General features: G+C 34.3%; 1 protein-coding gene across 2 annotated transcripts in view; it reads right to left on the bottom strand.

The window, feature by feature from the left end:
- The window catches only part of PCCA (propionyl-CoA carboxylase subunit alpha), a 415707-nt gene that overhangs the window by 260722 nt on the left and 136740 nt on the right, over positions 1 to 18245 (bottom strand). For both annotated transcript variants that reach the window (XM_058548431.1, XM_058548432.1), the window contains exon 8: positions 16576 to 16612. In XM_058548431.1, the coding sequence (XP_058404414.1) occupies positions 16576 to 16612 (37 nt within the window). The remainder of the gene's footprint in view (positions 1 to 16575; positions 16613 to 18245) is intronic.

The raw sequence follows: 18245 nt of genomic DNA, 5'->3' as shown, positions 1-18245 counted from the left end.
AGGAGAAGACAGTGACCTAATGTAGTATTTTTTAAGATCACTTTGGCACTTCTGCAAGGTATGAATTGTAAAAGGGCAAAGAAGGGAACAAGGAGACTGATTAGGAAGCTTTTGCAGTGGTCCAGGGAAATGACAGTTGTGACCTGGACTTGGCTGGTAGAAACAGAGACAGAAAGACAAAGACTTGAAGTCTGTCTTAGAGGTAGAGTCAGCATGACTTGCTGATAGTTTAGGATACGGACGCTAAGGGAACAAAGAAAGACTCTAGGAGCTTAGGTGCTTTCTTATTTACTTATGGATTTCAAGTCTAAAGGGACTATTTTTTTTACCAACTGATAGTACCATAGACACAATAAATAACCTCCTCCTTCAAGCAAAACCTGCCCCTAGACATGGCAGCATAACCTGGTTATGCTGGTTATGAAATGACACTTTCATGATGCAATAGTCCTAAGAGTCATATAATAAAGAATTTTATGTAGTTTTTTCATCCCCAGTTTCCTGAATTAAAATTTCATAAAAGATAATCACTGATGGAGAAGGAAAAGTAAAAAGAAGGGAAAAGTGAAATATGTCTTGAGAAATGCCCTGTTCCTAATTTGGTGGTGCTAATAGAAATCTCTCAAGGCTCAAAGAGAAGGTGTGATTTTTTTTCTTTTTTGTCTTCTTTTAAAAACAGTTGGGAAACACTTACAATTAATTACAAGGCCTTTATTTCCTAAAAGAAAGGTTCAAAGTGAAAAGGAAATGAGAACTATTTCAGAGAGTAAGACCGTCTTCTAGATGGACAGAACAGGCTCTGATAATGGGACCTTAAAACAGAAAACAAAAGAACCAGGGAGGAAAAAAATCCAAGACAGACAGGAAGGAAATCCCCAGATGAAAGTCATGCATAATAATTACAGGGAAATCAAGCATTATGCATTGCATTTGTTATATTCCTTTACTCTCCTTTAATGTAAAATAGTTGACTTATCTTTTTGGTTTGAGGGGTTTTGGGGGGGGGGGCTGTCCTTCATGAAGGTGATATTTTTGAAAAATCCAAGGTGGTTGTTTTATAGAATAGTCCACAATTTGAATTTACCTGATTGTTTCCTCATTATTAGATTCAGAATAAAAAAATTTTTTTAAATATTACATAGCTGATGTTGTACCCTCATTCTTAAAATGTCCTTTTCCTGATGAAGTTAGGTTTGATTACTTGATTAAGATGGTGTCCATTAAATTTCCTCATAAAAAATATGCCCTTTTCTGTTTGTAATTAGCAAATGATCTGTAGATTGACACTTGGAAACTGTGAATATCCTATACCCAAACAATATTCTACCCAATGGTAAAAATAGACAATGATTCTTGCTTTAAGTAATTTCTACATTGTTCGTAGTAAAATGAGTTTTAAAAAATGAAGACACAGTTTTTTGCCTTTCCTCACTGTTGTTTCTCTGGTGGCCTGGAGAATAGCATGCAAAATAATAGTTACTAAGTAAATGTATTAATTAATAATTTCAGTAGTTCCAAATCATTTATTTTTACTGCTGTAATATATTTCACTGTATAAGCATACTGAAGCATTATCTATTCTACTATGACTGGACAATTAGATTTATACATACAATACTCCCATACATACATACAATACAGAATATTTCTGTATGTGTTGCTTGGAATCCTGTGTAAGAGGTTCCTGGAGTACATGTCGGAGTAAAACTGCTGGATGGTATGCAACTCTTATAAAGTCTTTATTAAAAATCCAATTTGGGGGCTGGCCTGGTGGCATAGTGGTTAAGTTCGCGTGCTCTGCTTCAGCGGCCTGGGGTTTGCAGGTTCGGATCCTGGGCGCAGACCTATGCACCGCTTAACAAGCCATACTGTGGCAGGCATCCCACGTATAAAGTAGAGGAAGATAGGCACGGATGTTAGCCCAGGGTCAATCTTCCTCAGCAAAAAGAGGAGGATTGGTAACAGATGTTAGCTCAGGGCTAATCTTCCTCACAAAAAAAAAAAATACAATTTCTCCACTTTTCTTCATCTCCATTATCACAACACTTATACAAACTACCATCATCTATTCATAGGACTCCTGTAATAGCCTCCTAACAGAACTCCCTACCACTATAGTTGGTCCCATCAAACTAAACAGTGGTCAGTGTAATTCTGTAAAAATATATTATAAGACCATCTCTCTCTCCTGCCTAAAACACTAAGGGTTTACATTGTACTAAGAAAGAACCATAGATGTATAACGAAATAGAAATTATGAACTCAAGAATAGGAAGTGTGGAAGGTAGAGAGAGATGGCCTAAGACATACTTGTTGAATCAGAATACCAGAAAAGGCTATGCTAGACTTGCCCTAAGAAACCTTTAAAAAAAATAAGCCTGAAAGGTATTAATCTGAGCATCAATTAACTAACAAGTAAAATAAACTTTAACATCTTTTAAATAAAAATAACAAAATCCAAACACGTAATATAACACTTACAATGTTTACAATCCAATGAAAAATGAAGAGACACCTGAAGAGGCAAAATGTGAACCACATCAGTAGAAAGATAGTCAACAGAAACAAACCCAGAAATGAAGAGCCTTAAAACAGCTATTACAAATACTATTACAAATTACAGCTACTACAAATACTATAAGTATAGGAAAGGATTTAAAGGAAAAATTATCACAATGAGGAGAGAAATAGAAAATTCAAAAAATTAAAAATGGGATTTCTAGGTATAAAAATAAAATGACTGAAAGGAAAAAATCCAGCAATGTATAAAAAGAATTATACACCTTGACCAAGAGGGATTTTTGCAGGTTATGTAAGGCTAAAGAAGAAAAACCATATGACCATATCAGCAGATGCAGAAAAAGGATCTGACAAAATCCAACACCCACTGAGTTCAGCAAAGTAGGAATAGAAGAAAATTTCTTAGACTTCCTAAAGAACATCTACAAAAAACCTACAGCTAACTTCATAGTTAATGGTGAGAATCTAGATGCTTTCCCCTTAAGATCAGGAAAAGGCAAGATGTCCCCTCTTACCACTCCTAGTTAACATCCTACTACAGATCCTTGCTTATGCAATAAGACAAGAAAAAGATAAACAAATTGGGAAGAAAGAAATAAAACTCTTCATTAGCAGGTAATATGATTGTGTACGAAGAAAATCTCAAAGAATCAACAACAAGCATCAAAAAAAAAATTCTAGAACTAAAAAGTGATTATAGCAAGATTGCAGGACACAAGGTTACCATAAAAAAGTTAATTGTGTTCCTATATACTAGCAATGAAAACTTGGAATTTGAAATTAAAAACACATCATTTACATTAGAACCAAAAAAATAAAATACTTAGGCATAAATCTAAAAAAATATGCATAGTTCCTATATGAGGAAAACTATGAAATTCTGATGAATGAAATTACAGAAGATCTAAACAAATGTAAAAATATTCCATATGCATGGATAGGAAGTCTCAATATTGTTAACATACCAATTCTCTCCAATGTGATCTACAGATTCAAAGCAATCCCAATCAAAATCCCAGCAAGTTATTTTGTGGATATAAACAAACTGATTTTAATATTTATATAGAAAAGAAAAAGACCTAGAATAGCCAACACAGTATTAAAGGGGAATAATGAATTTGAAAGACTGACATTACCCAACTTCAAGACTTGTTATAAAGCTACAGTAATCAAATAAGCCTGGTATTGGTAAAAGACTAGAAAAATTAATCAATGGGTTAGAATAGAGGGCCTGGATATAGACCTACACAAATATAGTTTACTGATCTTTGACAGTGGAGCAAAAGCAATTCAATGGAGAAAGGATAGTCTCTGCAACAAATGTGCTAGAACAACTGGACATCCATATGCAAAAAAATGAATCTGGACACAGTCCTTACACCTTTCACAAAAGTTCACTCAAAGTGGATCTTAGACCTAAATATACAATACAAAACAATAAAATTTCTAGGAGATAAACGAGAAAATCTAGGTGACCTTGGTTTTGGCAATGAGTTTTTACATACAACATCAAAAGCACAATCCATAAAAGAAAAACATTGATAAACTGGACTTTATTAAAATTAAACACTTCTGCTCTGCCAAAAAATATTCTTAAGAGAATGTAGACCCTAGTCACAGACTAGGAGAAAATATTTACAAAACACACATCTGATGAAGAACTTGTATCTCTGTATACAGAGCTCAGAACTTATATCTCTGTGTACGGAGCTCTTACAAGCTCAACAAGAAAACAAACAACTCAATGAAAAAATGGGTAAAAGATTTGAACAGACACTCAACTAAGAAGATACAAGATAGCAAATAAGCATATGAAAAGATGGTCAACATCATATGTCATCAGGGAAATGCAAATTAAAACAATGAACTACCACTATACACCTATTAGAATGGCTAATATCCAAAACACTGACAACACCAAATGCTACCAAGGATGCAGAGCAACAAGAACACTTATTTACTGCTGGTGGGAATGCAAAATGATCTTACCTAGAACCAAATTATAGTCTTACCGTATGACCTAGCAATCATACTCCTAGGTATTTACCCAATTGAGTTGAAAATGTATGTCTACACAAAAAGACCTGTACACAAATGTTTATAGCAGCTTTATTCATAATCGCCCAAAACTAGAAACAACCAAGATATCCTTCAAAAAGTGAATAAACAAACTGCTGTATATCCATACAATGGAATATTACTCAACAACAAAAAGAAATGAGCTATCAAGCCACAAAAAGACATGAAGGAACCTTTAAATGAATATTGTTAAGTCAAAGAAGTCAATCTGAAAAGGCTATATACTGTATGATTCCAACTATATGACATTCTGGAAAAGACAAAAGTATAGATATAGTAAAAGAACAGTGTGCGCCAAGGGTTAGAGGGGAGGGAGAGGAGTGTTGAACAGGTGAAGCACAAGGGAAGGTGAAGCATAGGGGAAATTATTTTGTATGAAACTATAATGATGGATATGTGTCATTACGTATTTGTCAAAACTCATAGAACTAATTGACACACACAGTGAACGTCAGGTAAACTATGGACTATAGTTAATAATAATGTATCAATATTAGTTCATTAATTGTAACAAATGTACCACATCAACGCAAGATGTTAATAACTGAGGAAACTGTTTGCAGAGGGCTGGAGTTGGGGGTGTATATGGAACTCCATTTTTTAATAGACTAAAAAAATTAAGTCTATTAACCATTAAAAAAAGGGGGGGCTAAACATTTGAAAAGACAGTTCACAAAAGAAGATTAATGAATGGTCATTATGCATGTGAAAATATGCTCAATAGTATTAGGTACTAAGGAAATACAATTTAAAAACACAACGAAATGAAACCACATGTCCATTACAATGCAAAAAGACAAGGAATGTCAAGTGTTTTGCAAGGATGGAGTAACGGGAACTCTCAAACACTGCTAGTGGAAATGTAAAACAAGGGGAGGCGCATTTTCAAAAGAGATACAAATGTCCTAAGTCTTGATTGTAGTCACATTCATTAAAATTCACTAAGCTATACATTTAAAATCAGTCGATTTTATTCTCCATAAAGTATAAGTTGATAAAAATGATTTTTATGAAGCAGACAAAAAGAACAGATTGCCTACAAAGTAACAAAAATTAGACTGAGAGCTATCTCTTCAATAGCTACAGAACACAAGACAAACACTTCAGCACTAAGCTGATAGAAAACTACTATCAACCTAGATTTGCAAATTATACTACAGCAAAACTATCTTTCAAGAAAGAATGAAAAATAGACATTCTCTTGTAAATGAAAACTAACTCAAAAACTGAATTAACTAACTCAAAAACTGAATTAACTACCTGTAGAAACTCCTGAAGGGTAAATTCCAGGAAAAACAGAAATAATCCTATTTGCAAAGTCAGGGATGAAAGAAGGACCAATGAGCAAAGAAAAGAGGCATTTGGTAAAGTCAAATAAACACTAGCTGTTTACATCCTATAATAATCTCTAATTAGTGAGGCAAATAAAGAAAGAAATAAAGTATAAGAAAGCACATAAGGGGTAAACATGTAAACAGCATTAAAGTATTTACTTCTTTGGTACAAGAATAAACTTCTGAATAACTGAAATTTAAAATAAGCGAACGCTAAAAAAAAAGTCTAGAATAGGAGAATGAAGGACAACTGAAGAAATGTCTCCAAGTTGAAATTTCTACAGTAAACACTGAAAGAATAGAAATAGAAATAGACTAAAATTTCCATCACAGTGGAGGGAGGTAGGAGGAAAAATGGAATAAAACAGAACAAGAGAGATTTTAAAAATAATCATCACCAAAAAGAAGCCAAGAAATGAGCAAAAATAGAATACAAAAAAATGGAACAAAAATAAAAAGCAGACAATATAAAAAAATCAAAATGTAGTAAATACACTAAATGCACATGGACTAAACTGTCTGGTTAAAAGACACTGCCAGCCTGATTAGAAAAAGAAAAACCAACAACAGTCCCTATACTTACAAGAGATACACCTAAAACAACAGTTGGTTGGTTGAAAAGACAGAGGAACATATAAGGAAAAGACCAAAATAAGTGGTTTAGGCATATTAATATCACATAAAATCAGATTTGAAAGCAAAAAAAATAGTCACCACAATTTGACAAAAAGTAAAATTAGCCAAGAAGACACACATTACACTGTTATATTACCTATTAACTTATTTTGAGAATATAGAGAGGCAAAACCTGACAAGCAAGGAAAAATTTGGAAATCCATTCTTTCAAAAATTGATTGATCAAATAGCCAAAAATGTCACTAGAAGATCTGAACATCCTCATAGCTAGGTTTGACCTATTGATAGTCTATAAAATATGGCATACAATAATTTGAGAATATACACTTTTTTCAGGCACACATGGAAGATGTACTTAAAGTGACCTGTTCCTTGGCCATAAAGCAAGTCTCATCAAATGAGAAAGATTCTAAATAAAAAAGATCATATTCACTGATCAGAAAGCAATTAAGTCAGAAATCAATAATAAAACAAAAGTCTGAAATTTTTTCCGTTATTAAAATGCATTTCTAAATAATATGAGTTAAAAATCATAACAGAAATCCAAAAATACTCAGAAATGAACAATCATGGAAAACATATATCAAAATTATGAAATAGGGTTCTCTGTCCAGATCACCACTTTAGGACATTCCCCCAGCTGCTGGAAGTATTGGCAACTGACAGCTGACTTGTCCTCAGCTTTCTGCCTAAGGTCTTGCCCCTTCCTAGGGGCAGCCCACACCCAATGGTTAGTTGATACAGGTGTATAAAGGCTCAATCCCCTCATCCCAATTTGAGACAACTATAAAACACCAACCAATATTCAGAACTCTCTGTAGGATTAGCTAAGGCCTTTGTTGAGTCTGCATCTCATCTCAATTGAACTTCTCCTTCAGTCCAGTTTCCTTCACTCCCCACACATGTTGGTCCCAAGAGTATTCCCCCAATAAAAATTCCAGAGTCTGCTTCCAAGGGAAGCCAACCTGTGGCAGAGGAGTACATTTGGAAGGCTATTACAGTGATCTAGGCAAGAGATGACACTAACTTAAACAAAGAGAGCAGCAGGGGGAATGGAGAGAAGTTGATGAATTCAAGATTTAGGAGATGATGATGTGCAAATTGCAAAAGCACATGGTGTCATATAATAACGAACACTGAATCATGGAAAAAGCCTCATTGTTGATATCAAAATTGAGACCTTTCTATGTCCTGCCCCTGTGATCTATGACACTGCACATGGTAGAACCTCCATCAGCCCTATTCCCTGAATGAGGCTGGCATAGAACCGAACTCCTTCCCACCCAACAACCTAACCAATGAAAAGTGAACATGTAGGATGAAGAAAAAGTAAATCTTTGTTATTTAAGGTCACAGGAGAAGGGCAATAAAAATTTGGAATACTAGAGCTCTGATGAACTAATGACAATTGTATGGACTCAAATAAAAATTAGCATATTACTAGTTTTCCAAGGAAATGTAATTCAGAATCTACTGGGAAATTTGGCTGCCATGCAACACTTGGCTACACTGAAAAGTTCCTATTGTGAATACAAACAAGGAGATAGTTTAAATTCAAGCAATTTGAAGAAATGCATCCCATTATCAATGCATTACCCATGTTGTGTTTCTTTGGTCATAATTTTCTACTGATTTTATTGTTGTCTCTTAATTACAAATTAGCTATAGTTAGTTTAATCATTATCAATTCAGTTTTGGCATGCTCTTTGGGTTAGCACACTTCAGACTGAGGTGATGCACATTTGCATCAACACTATCTGGGCCGACAGTTATCCAGTAACCAGAATGCAAATATCTATGTGTTGCAGTCCAACTACAAATTATTCATATCTCTACTACTACTGCAGATAAATACAATCTCTAAAAAAGGGACCTGTGGTTGATCCTTTTTATCACTGAGTTTTTCTCACTGGAAAATGAAAAAGTGTGATATTTTGCCTTTCCTAAGTTGACCATACACACACATAAATAACTATCCAAATATATTAAGTTAAAATAATGAATCAATACTGTACACATAAAGACATAATGACGACGTGTTACAGGCTAAAGTAAATCAATACATAACATTATTTCTTTTGATTTGGCAAAGAAAGACAATTCTACTTTTTGGGAGAACTGATCTTGTCTACCTATTTCCCTCTATTCAGGCAAATAAAAAATACTAGGTCCCTAACTCTGCTCTAGGCAGAGTTCACTGTATAGATAGATTAGAGCAGAATACATTCAGACAGGAAGTTTCCAAACAAAAACCAAAGGCTTAATGTTTTCACATTATTGTCTGAACATTACACAGAGCCTTTTGCAATACAGTAACAGAAAAAAGAAAAACTACGCAAGAATGAACAACAATAAAACAAGAGAAAGATGATGAAGGACTGAGAGGAACAATAAGAGAGGCAGTGGGAGCTAATATGGTAGAATACAGAGAGACAACTTGTGAAATTATGCTCAAACCCAAAATGTGTATGTTGGAGTAATAAAAGAAAATGTAAGTACCCAACTGACGATGGGAAATAAAGAAGAAAAGGGATACACCCATTCTCATCTCCCAGGGACTATCATTCTGACCTTATATGACCACATTACTTCAATAATAGGAAACAGCAAAATAAAAACCTCTTTCTTTAATGGATTTCACAAAGAATACTTTAACACCATTTTCTTCAACATAACTTTTTCTTAGGCATTTCTTATTAAATCTCCTAAGCATATTAAATACATCTTCTACTGAGGACCAAATTGGAAAATAAATTAACAAGATATAAGATTGTGAAGAAGGTATAAATTGTAATATTTTTTCAAAGGTTTCTGCAATATATCTTTAACCACAGAGTCATATACCACATGAGAAAAATTTCTAAGCAGCATGAAATAAATAGAGGAAATAAAAGATTTCGGGGCTTAGCTAAGTATTTTTAGCCCTCTTAAGTATAACAATTTGTTCTTCTACATAAAAAAAAAGAGCTACTTTTTTTTCTTAATGTTATACCATGCAAAAAGAAAGATGGGAGGCATGGGCAAAGGAAAATAGGGCACAGAAGAAAGGATGACCACAGGCCCTACACACTAATCAGAGAGAGAGGCTGAGGCACTCAGAAGACTAACATCAAGATGAAACACATGGGAGAGCCTAACTTGCAAAGAACGTAAGATGTCACTGTCATAGGTTAGTGTGAAGGCAATAAGGTTCAGTAGAAGACTCTCATACATTTGAATCTTAGATGCCTAAAAACTTCCATTAGTCCAGCCTAATGAATCCAAGAACAGCCTGCAAGAATTGATGAGTAGCAGTCATTAAAAAGCACATACTGGGGCTGGCCCCATGGCTTAGCGGTTAAGTGCACACACTCCGCTGCTGGCGGCCTGGGTTCGGATCCTGGGTGCACACCGATGCACCACTTGTCAGGCCATGCTGTGGTGGCATCCCATATAAAGTAGCGGAAGATGGGCACAGATGTTAGCCCAGGGCCAGCATTCCTCAGCAAAAAAAGAGGAGGATTGGCATGGATGTTAGCTCAGGGTTGATCTTCCTCACAAAAAATTAAAAAATAAAAAAAATAAAAAGCACATACTAAATTTACTTGAATAATCCTAGATTTTTTAAAAATTATCTATTTGCTAAAAGTTTATCATGCTTTACTTAATATTCCTGTTCTTCCCAAGTATCTCCATTATAAAAGTGGAGATTAAGGAAAAAAAGTGAGAAAATTATTGTCCAATCATAATCTATAAATATTGTGGAAAAAACTTTAAAATATGTGATTACTTAATATATTTGTATACGCACATGTACATTTCTATCTGGATTCATTCACTGAATAACCACTTGCTGAATATAGATTATGTGAGGAACATTGTCTTAAGTACTAGAAATACAAAGAAACCTAACCCATGGTCAATTTTACTATAAAATAGTAACCAAATGAACATAAAACAATCAATTGCAAAGATAAATAGAATTTACTTAATTCAGAGAATCCCACACTATTTTAAGAGAAGGGCAATCCATCAAGATAATTCAATAAAAGGGGTAGGGGGATATCTCCATGTCAAACTAAGTCCTGGGAACACTGCTGGACAAGGAACATACTTATGAGATACTGCTCCAGTTTGACATTATTTTCTCCTTTCCTTAAAAAATTCTTTATAACTCAATCATTCACTCTTTCACTCTTCCTTTTAATAAATAGTTACTTGAGAAAAATGTATATTCTTCTATTATAGGGTAGAGTGTTCTACATATAAGGTCAAATTGGTTTATATTGTTGTTCCAGACCCCTATTTCCTTATTGATCTTGTCTGTAGATGTTCTATCTATTACTTACAGTGTGGTATTGAAATCTCCAGTTATTATTGTAGAAATATTTCTCTTTTCAATTCTGTCAATGTTTACTTCATATGTTTTGGGTCTTTGCTGTTTGGTGCATATATGTTTATGATAGTCAATAAGTTTATAATAATCAATATATAATGTCTTTGTCTCTTGCAACAGTCTTAGACTTAAAGTCTATTTTGTCTGATATTAATATAGCCACTCCAGCTTTCTTTTGCTTACTATTTGCATGGGATATTTTTTTCCATCCTTTCACTTTCAATCTATTTCTGTCTCTGGATCTAAAGTGAGTTTCTTGCAGACAGCATAGAGTTGGATCATGTTTTTTCACCCATTCTGCCAATATCTGCCACAGTGAGATATCATTTCACATACACTGGGATGGCCATAATATTAAAAGAAAAACAAACAAACAAACAAACAGAAAATAACAAGTGTTGGCAAGGATGTAAAGAAATTGGAACCCTCATACATTGCTGGTAGGAATGTAAAATGGTTCAGCCACCATAGAAAACAGTTTGACAGTTCCTCAAAATTTAAACATAGATTTACCATATAACTCAGCAATTCCACAACTAGGTATCCACCCAAAAGAATTGAAAACAAGTACCCAAACAAATACATGTACATTCATGTTCAAAGCAGGACTATTTACAATAGTCAAAAGGTAAAAACAACCCAAATGTCCATCTACAGGTGAATGGATAAATAAAAAGTGGTATATACACACAATGGAATACTATTCAGTCATAAAAAGGCATGAAGTACTGATACATGGTAAAACAAGCATGAACTTTGAAAACTTAACTCTAAGTGAAAGAAACCAGGCATAAAAGGTCACATGTTGCATGATTCCATTTATATGAAATATCCAGAATAGGTAAATCCATAGAGACAGAAAGTAAAGTAGTGGTTGCCAGGGCCAAGAGGGATAAGAATGAATACGAATAGGTACAGAGTTTCTTTTGGGGGTAATGAAAATGTTCTAGAATTCGACACTGGTGATGGTTATACAACTTGTGAATATACTAAAAACCACTGAATTGCATACTTTGTACAATTTTATAGTATTTAAATTTTATCTCAATTTTTAAAAATCTAATCTTTAGTATAAAAATTTAGAACACGTTGCCTCCAGACCTGAGGGATAAGGATTGAGCTGGGATGAGCATGAGAGAACTCTCTGGAGTGACAGTAATGTCCAATATGTTGGTGGGGTTTTGGGTTACACAGATGTATGCATATATCAAAATCAGCAAATATAGACTTAAGATTTGTTCATGTTACTGTATACAAATTTCATCTCAAAATAACATAATTGGATACAAATACTGAATTCAGTTAATTACATGTAATTTAAAGTATGTAGTGGGATGCATACTGATATCTGCAATGTACTTTGAAATGCACCAAAATTAAGATGGATTAACAAATGGATAGATAAGTGATAAAGCAAGTTTAGCAAAAGTGGAATCTTCGTGATGGGTATACAGGTACACACTGTAAAAATATTTCAAAATGTTGTATGATTGAAATTTTTCAAAGTAATATATTGAGGAAAAATTTAACAAACAAGAAAAATATCCAAAAGTCATGAGTACTATGCAGAGATTTAGAATATGGTTGTAAGACAGAATGACTGAATGGCAATATTACAGTGTCTTCTCTTGAAGACATGACATTTAAGCCAAGATATGAAAGGCTACATGGAGCCATCTATGTGAAGATATCAGCAAAAGTATCCCAGGCTTCCCTCCCCACCCTGTCCCCAAAATCTTATCCCAAGGCCCTGAAGTTTGGTGTGTTCAAGAAAGACAGCGTGACTGAAGGATAGTAGGCAAGGAAGGGAGTGGTATAAAATGAGATTGGAGAGAAAGGGAGGTGCCAAATCATTTGGGGTTTGTAGTCAGGGTAAGGAATTTTGATTTTATCTAAGTGCAATAGAAAACCATTAGAGGGTTTAAAGCAGAATGGGATGGGATGAGATGGGGTGTCGCCTTATTATTTAGAGTTTTAAAATATCACACTGACTGCTACGTGAAGAATGGCTTTGAAGCGTTTAAGAAAGAAGTAGAGAAACTATTGCCATAGTCCCTGCAAGTACAATGGTAGTTTGGAGGAAAGTGCTGGTAGTAAAGATAGTTGAGTAGTGAATACGGGAGATATTTTGAATGAAGAATTGACAGTATCTATTGATAGACTGACAAGGAAAAAGGCACCAGGATAGATCTTAGGTTTTAGCTTTAGCCACTGAGTGCATGGAGTGACATCTACTGAGCTGTAGAAACTGTGGGAAAGGCAGGCTTGGAGTATGGTAGACTCAAGGATCAAAAAAATTTTATTTAAATTGGGCATGATTTGCAATTATGAGAAAGACTGGCAAAAGAAAAGAAAAGAATCAGAATAACCTGGAAGTTGTTAAAGCACAGGTTTCAGATTTACTATTTCTTTTCCTGTTAAGAATCAGTTTTGGCTTGATTGTATTAAGGACCTTTGATCCCGTGAAAAGATCAACCTTTAATGCAAATCGAGCTCCCCGATTACTGTTGTCTATCTCTGGGATTAAACAGAAACGGGGGATCAATAGCCCTGTATCTCTAAACCTAGAGAAGTCAAAGGGAAAAATCAGGAGTGAGAATAAGGGAGACAAGGAAGACCAAAAAATAAGTACACAGAGGTAACATATTAAGTCTTAAATGTCTCTCACTCCATCAACAATAAGAGGCTGTTTCTTTAATTCCACATCTAACATTCTTAAGTGCCTTCCAGTATTTTACACAAAGTGGTGACTCAAATTTAGCTCTCATCCTCTAATCTCATTAGTTTAGCCAAAGTATAAAGAAAAATCCACGGTTTTTGGAGCTAAATGAACCTAAAATTTAAAGCAGGCCCACCACTCAGTAACTCCGAGACCTTGAGCAAATTACTTACCATTTCTAATCCTTAGTTTCTTAAATGTAAATGAAAATAACTAACCCAAGAATTAGCATTAGAAGTAACATTCACAATGTGCCGCTACAGGGAAAAAAATGCTCCATAAACAAGAGCTACTATCATGTAAAAGGCACCTAATTCATCAATGCTCAAGGCAGTTAGTTTCCTCCTTTGGCAGCATAGATTCCTGTTTCCAGAAGAGAAGTTAAGACAGGAGAGAGGAGGGAACCACATAAAAGATGATCAGTGTCATTTTCACCATGTAACACAGAAAGAAGTAAAACAGAAATCTATGAATAGGTAAGACACATGGACAACCTGCAACTTACAAATGGATAGGTTCAAAGGTTTGATTACAGTTCAGTTGTTTAGAACTAAGAATATATTTTCCCAGATAATCATTGTTCAAGTCAACTCCTAGATGAACTCACAAAGGCCCATCTAAAATCATAATGCTGTTAAAACACGATATATCTCAAAATTAATGTAAACAAAACCGATGAATCACCAAACAATACCAAAAACCTTGAGATTTTAATAATACATTATTTCATTTATGTTAGAAGCTAGCAATTGAGGGAAAAGGTTTTATAGGAGGTTTCCATGGTGATTCAGAAGGGGTTTTCAAGGAAACTCCAAAAGCTTTATAAAGCTGATGACCCTGGTTCTTTATTACATTTTATTTCACCTCAATTTTATGGCTTCCCTTTCTTTCAGCATAAGCAAAACACTAGCACTCTTATACTTACCTGCCATGATTGTCATCATTTATTTCAGAAACGAGAAGGAGTAATTGTGGAAGAATTGGAATAAAAATAGGAAAGAGGAAGGAATCATAAAGGATGTGCCAAAAGAAAAAGAAAAGAATCTGAGACTGAATTAGGTAACCTCAGTAGTAAAAAACTGGAAAAGGGGGTAAATCACAGCCAAGTGATGAGAACTGGTCAGAGTCCATCATTATTAACTGGTTATTTTAAAGGTCACAGATTATTTTTAAAAAGGTAGACGACAAGACATGAAAGCAAGCAAAGCAATCTGCAGCCTGCCACTTATACAAAGGAAATGCTCGAGAGCTGTAGATTCATAATTCACAATGGGGCATGCCCATGTAATTCAAGATTTTCTTCTCATCCCTTTTTATTTCTCTAAATTCCTCCAAATATTCTGTCCTTTTTATGTAGGCACTATTGTGATAATAGTATTATTATATCCCATTATGTAGATAAAACACTACTATCTAAACGAGAACTAGGAAGGATGACTTTTGAAATCTAAAGTATACAACAGAATAAAATTAAATTATTTTAGGAAAGTCTCCTCAAAAGCCAGCAGGTATACTACATGCCTCTTAGACTATGAGGAATGCCAGTGATGTCAAACCAGACAGAGAAACTTTTGATTTTCTCAAAGAAATAAACCACAAATCAGTTCCATGTAGTCCAACTTATTCAGCAATCTAGTAAATCTTCCTGGGAAGTACTGATAGGCTTTTTGAAAATGTTGACGAGTCTGAAGAAATGATTCATGAAGCGACCTTGCAGTCAGATAAAATAAGATTTTCTAGTGCCTGGTCTTAAGCCCAGGACCTATATCAGTAAAAGAAATGTTTGCAAAACAAACAACAAAATACACTTAACAATGAGCCAAACCCAAATAATTTAGCCGAACCAAGTAGAAACAGGGGTGCAACAAGCCAAACAGCTTTTCAGATCACTCAAGAACTGCTAAGCTAACCTGTCCCTACAGCAAAGAATATATTTAGTAATGCAAGCAGTTACTCTCAGACCAATAAGATATTTCTACCTATCACAACTATGCAAAATTTGCTAAATCAAATGCTCTCCAAACGAATAAAATAACTCTAAATAATCAATCTTAATGAGAAAACAGGACTAAAGAAATGTTAATGTGGGATGCAGAAAAGCTTGGCCTATCCTAGTGTAGAAATGCTAAGAAGATGCTGTGAATTCCTGACTACCAAGCATTGTCTAATTTCTCGCATATATCTACAAACTTCAGTCAAATGTTTACAAAAACTTGATCGATAAAATTGCAAAGTTACTTAATAGCAGTGCTAATCCATGATAACAGTATGCCCTCACGCATATTCTTAATTAGCAAATACTGAAAATCCAACAGTTGTCATGAGCACCAGGAATACTTTTGAAAATAAAGAGTTGAGAAGCACTGCCCTGGTACAATTCCACCTAAAACAGTCAAGTAAAACAGTCTTTAAAATGTCCTTCAGTTTACCTTTTACTCCAATTTAGAATATTCAGTTCTAATTTCTTACATTCTATTTTCTCTTTCCTAGCAAGATTGCTAAGCTGATATTTAACATCTTAGGAAAAGGTAAAAACTTGAAGAGCCTTGTCAAATATGATATCTTCATTTTAATCATGTATGTCCTTAACTTTAATAAGTTGTATTCAACTATGTACATATAAGTTTACATTACATCCAATCTCAAGAATTCTTAAGACAATTCCTTTCTTCAATTAGCCAGTGATTTCATCTTACAAAAGAGCTATCATTAAGGTCAAATTACTTTTTAAAGTTCAGTTTAATAAGAGAATATGGTAATTCAGCTGATAAATTCTTCCAGAGAGACGAGTAATCAGAAACCTAAAACTATTAAAATATTATTTGCTCTATAGGAATTACTTATTACATGTTTACTCAACCATATCTGCTGAAAGACAGAGAAACTCTACCAAAGTTAATTTAAGAACTTACCAATTTCCCTTGCGATTCTGACAGCTTCATCTGCATCCTGTAAAAGCAGGAAATGAGACCCAACATTAATCCCATCAGCCATTGCACAATGTCTTTAGGGCAGTCATATATTGCACTACTGTCTCCTCTGATTCATTTAATGTTCAATTTTACAAGCTTCTAACTCTTTTCATTCAGAGAAATGTAAAATTAATACCATAAGTGGAATGTAAATTCTACCTCATCATTATTATATTAAGAAACTCAAAGCAGTTTGAAATGAGCTGGCAGGAAGCACTACCAGAATTGCCAAATGATTTGGTGCAGTTGTTGGAATTTAAAGGCAGAATTTAGATGTTTACAATCAATACTGAATCATAAATCACATCATTAAAGCTTGTCCACAGCCAGCTTGTTTCTGTCTCTCTGATACTTATATGTCATGTTTTCCTAGATTCTGTCAGCAGGGGGAGTTGATTCTCTATTGTTTGGGAGGAGCTCAATAGATTTTCCAGAAATAAAAAAGTAAATTTCCAGTATCTATAGGAATTGTCAATTGTTCCCACCAAAAAATTTCCTTTAGTAATCTCCATTACATTTTCTTTTTCTTTTTTATCTCATTCTTTTTTCGGGTACATATTTTATCTTTACCAGTAACATCTTATTACATAAATTAAAATCTTAAATTCGACAAACCAACTAGTAGGGGAGAAACTTCCAAAATCCAAGGAAATAAAATTCATTCCAAAACAGTACAAGGTAAGCGTTTACAAATGTAAGGATTAGTTCTTGCTAAATATCAACCAATGCCACTGAAAGGCAAAAACTTCCTTTGAATCTAAACCATTTCATTGATCATTAACTCTCACCTAACACGCCCAACACAGGATACTCCCCATACATTTCCTCATATAATAATAGAGAGAAATAGTAAATTTAACTTTTTTTTTATAATTCAGCGACATAAACTAAACTATCACAAAGAATGACAATAATGTTTTAAAACCACTAGCTGGTAAGAATGCCTGAATTTTTAGAAAATAACTTGAAAATGTTAAAAGCCGGTATTTCTTAAGTTTTTAAGCTGATAGTTTAAAAATGTAGAGGAAACATGTCAGAATCCTCCCTCAAAAGTGGGGGCAGTGGATGTTTATAACTGGTTGATTTATGTCTAATAAAAAAAAAAAGCCTTCCTTAAAAGTCTTCAGTACCTAATAACATCCCCTGAATAAGGAGGTTGGCAGGGGAAGTTGTCAGAAAAATTTAATTTCCTTTCATTAGCCGGTCTGCTCCACAAATAGGTGCTTGTTAAGTTCAAAGCAGTCCTGAGAGCGACATCAGTTTTAAGTCTTTTTTTTTTTTTTTACTCCAAGCAGTCACATCTGCTAATGAGATTTTCCAAATAACAATTGTTTTCAAGTCAGAGATAAATCTATACCTCCCACTCTACACCCCCAAAAATCAAGGTTTACTGCTTTATTACACCTTGCTGTTTTCGCTGACCCTACATTCTCCAAATTTTAGCTTAAAGGGATAAAAATCCATGAAAAGGGTCATTTAAGAATGTTAGTGGTTTCCACACATTGAGTTTGAAGGTTCTTTGTTCAAGCCAGTGACAGTTATTGGAGAATACTTCCCCTTAATAGCCTCTCTGTCAGGAAGTGTTAAACCTGCCAAATGCGGACAATTAG

The sequence above is a fragment of the Diceros bicornis genome, chromosome 9 (genome assembly GCF_020826845.1).
Source record: "Diceros bicornis minor isolate mBicDic1 chromosome 9, mDicBic1.mat.cur, whole genome shotgun sequence".
In the NCBI taxonomy this organism is placed as follows: domain Eukaryota; kingdom Metazoa; phylum Chordata; class Mammalia; order Perissodactyla; family Rhinocerotidae; genus Diceros; species Diceros bicornis.
This window is presented reverse-complemented; position numbering and strand designations above follow the sequence as displayed.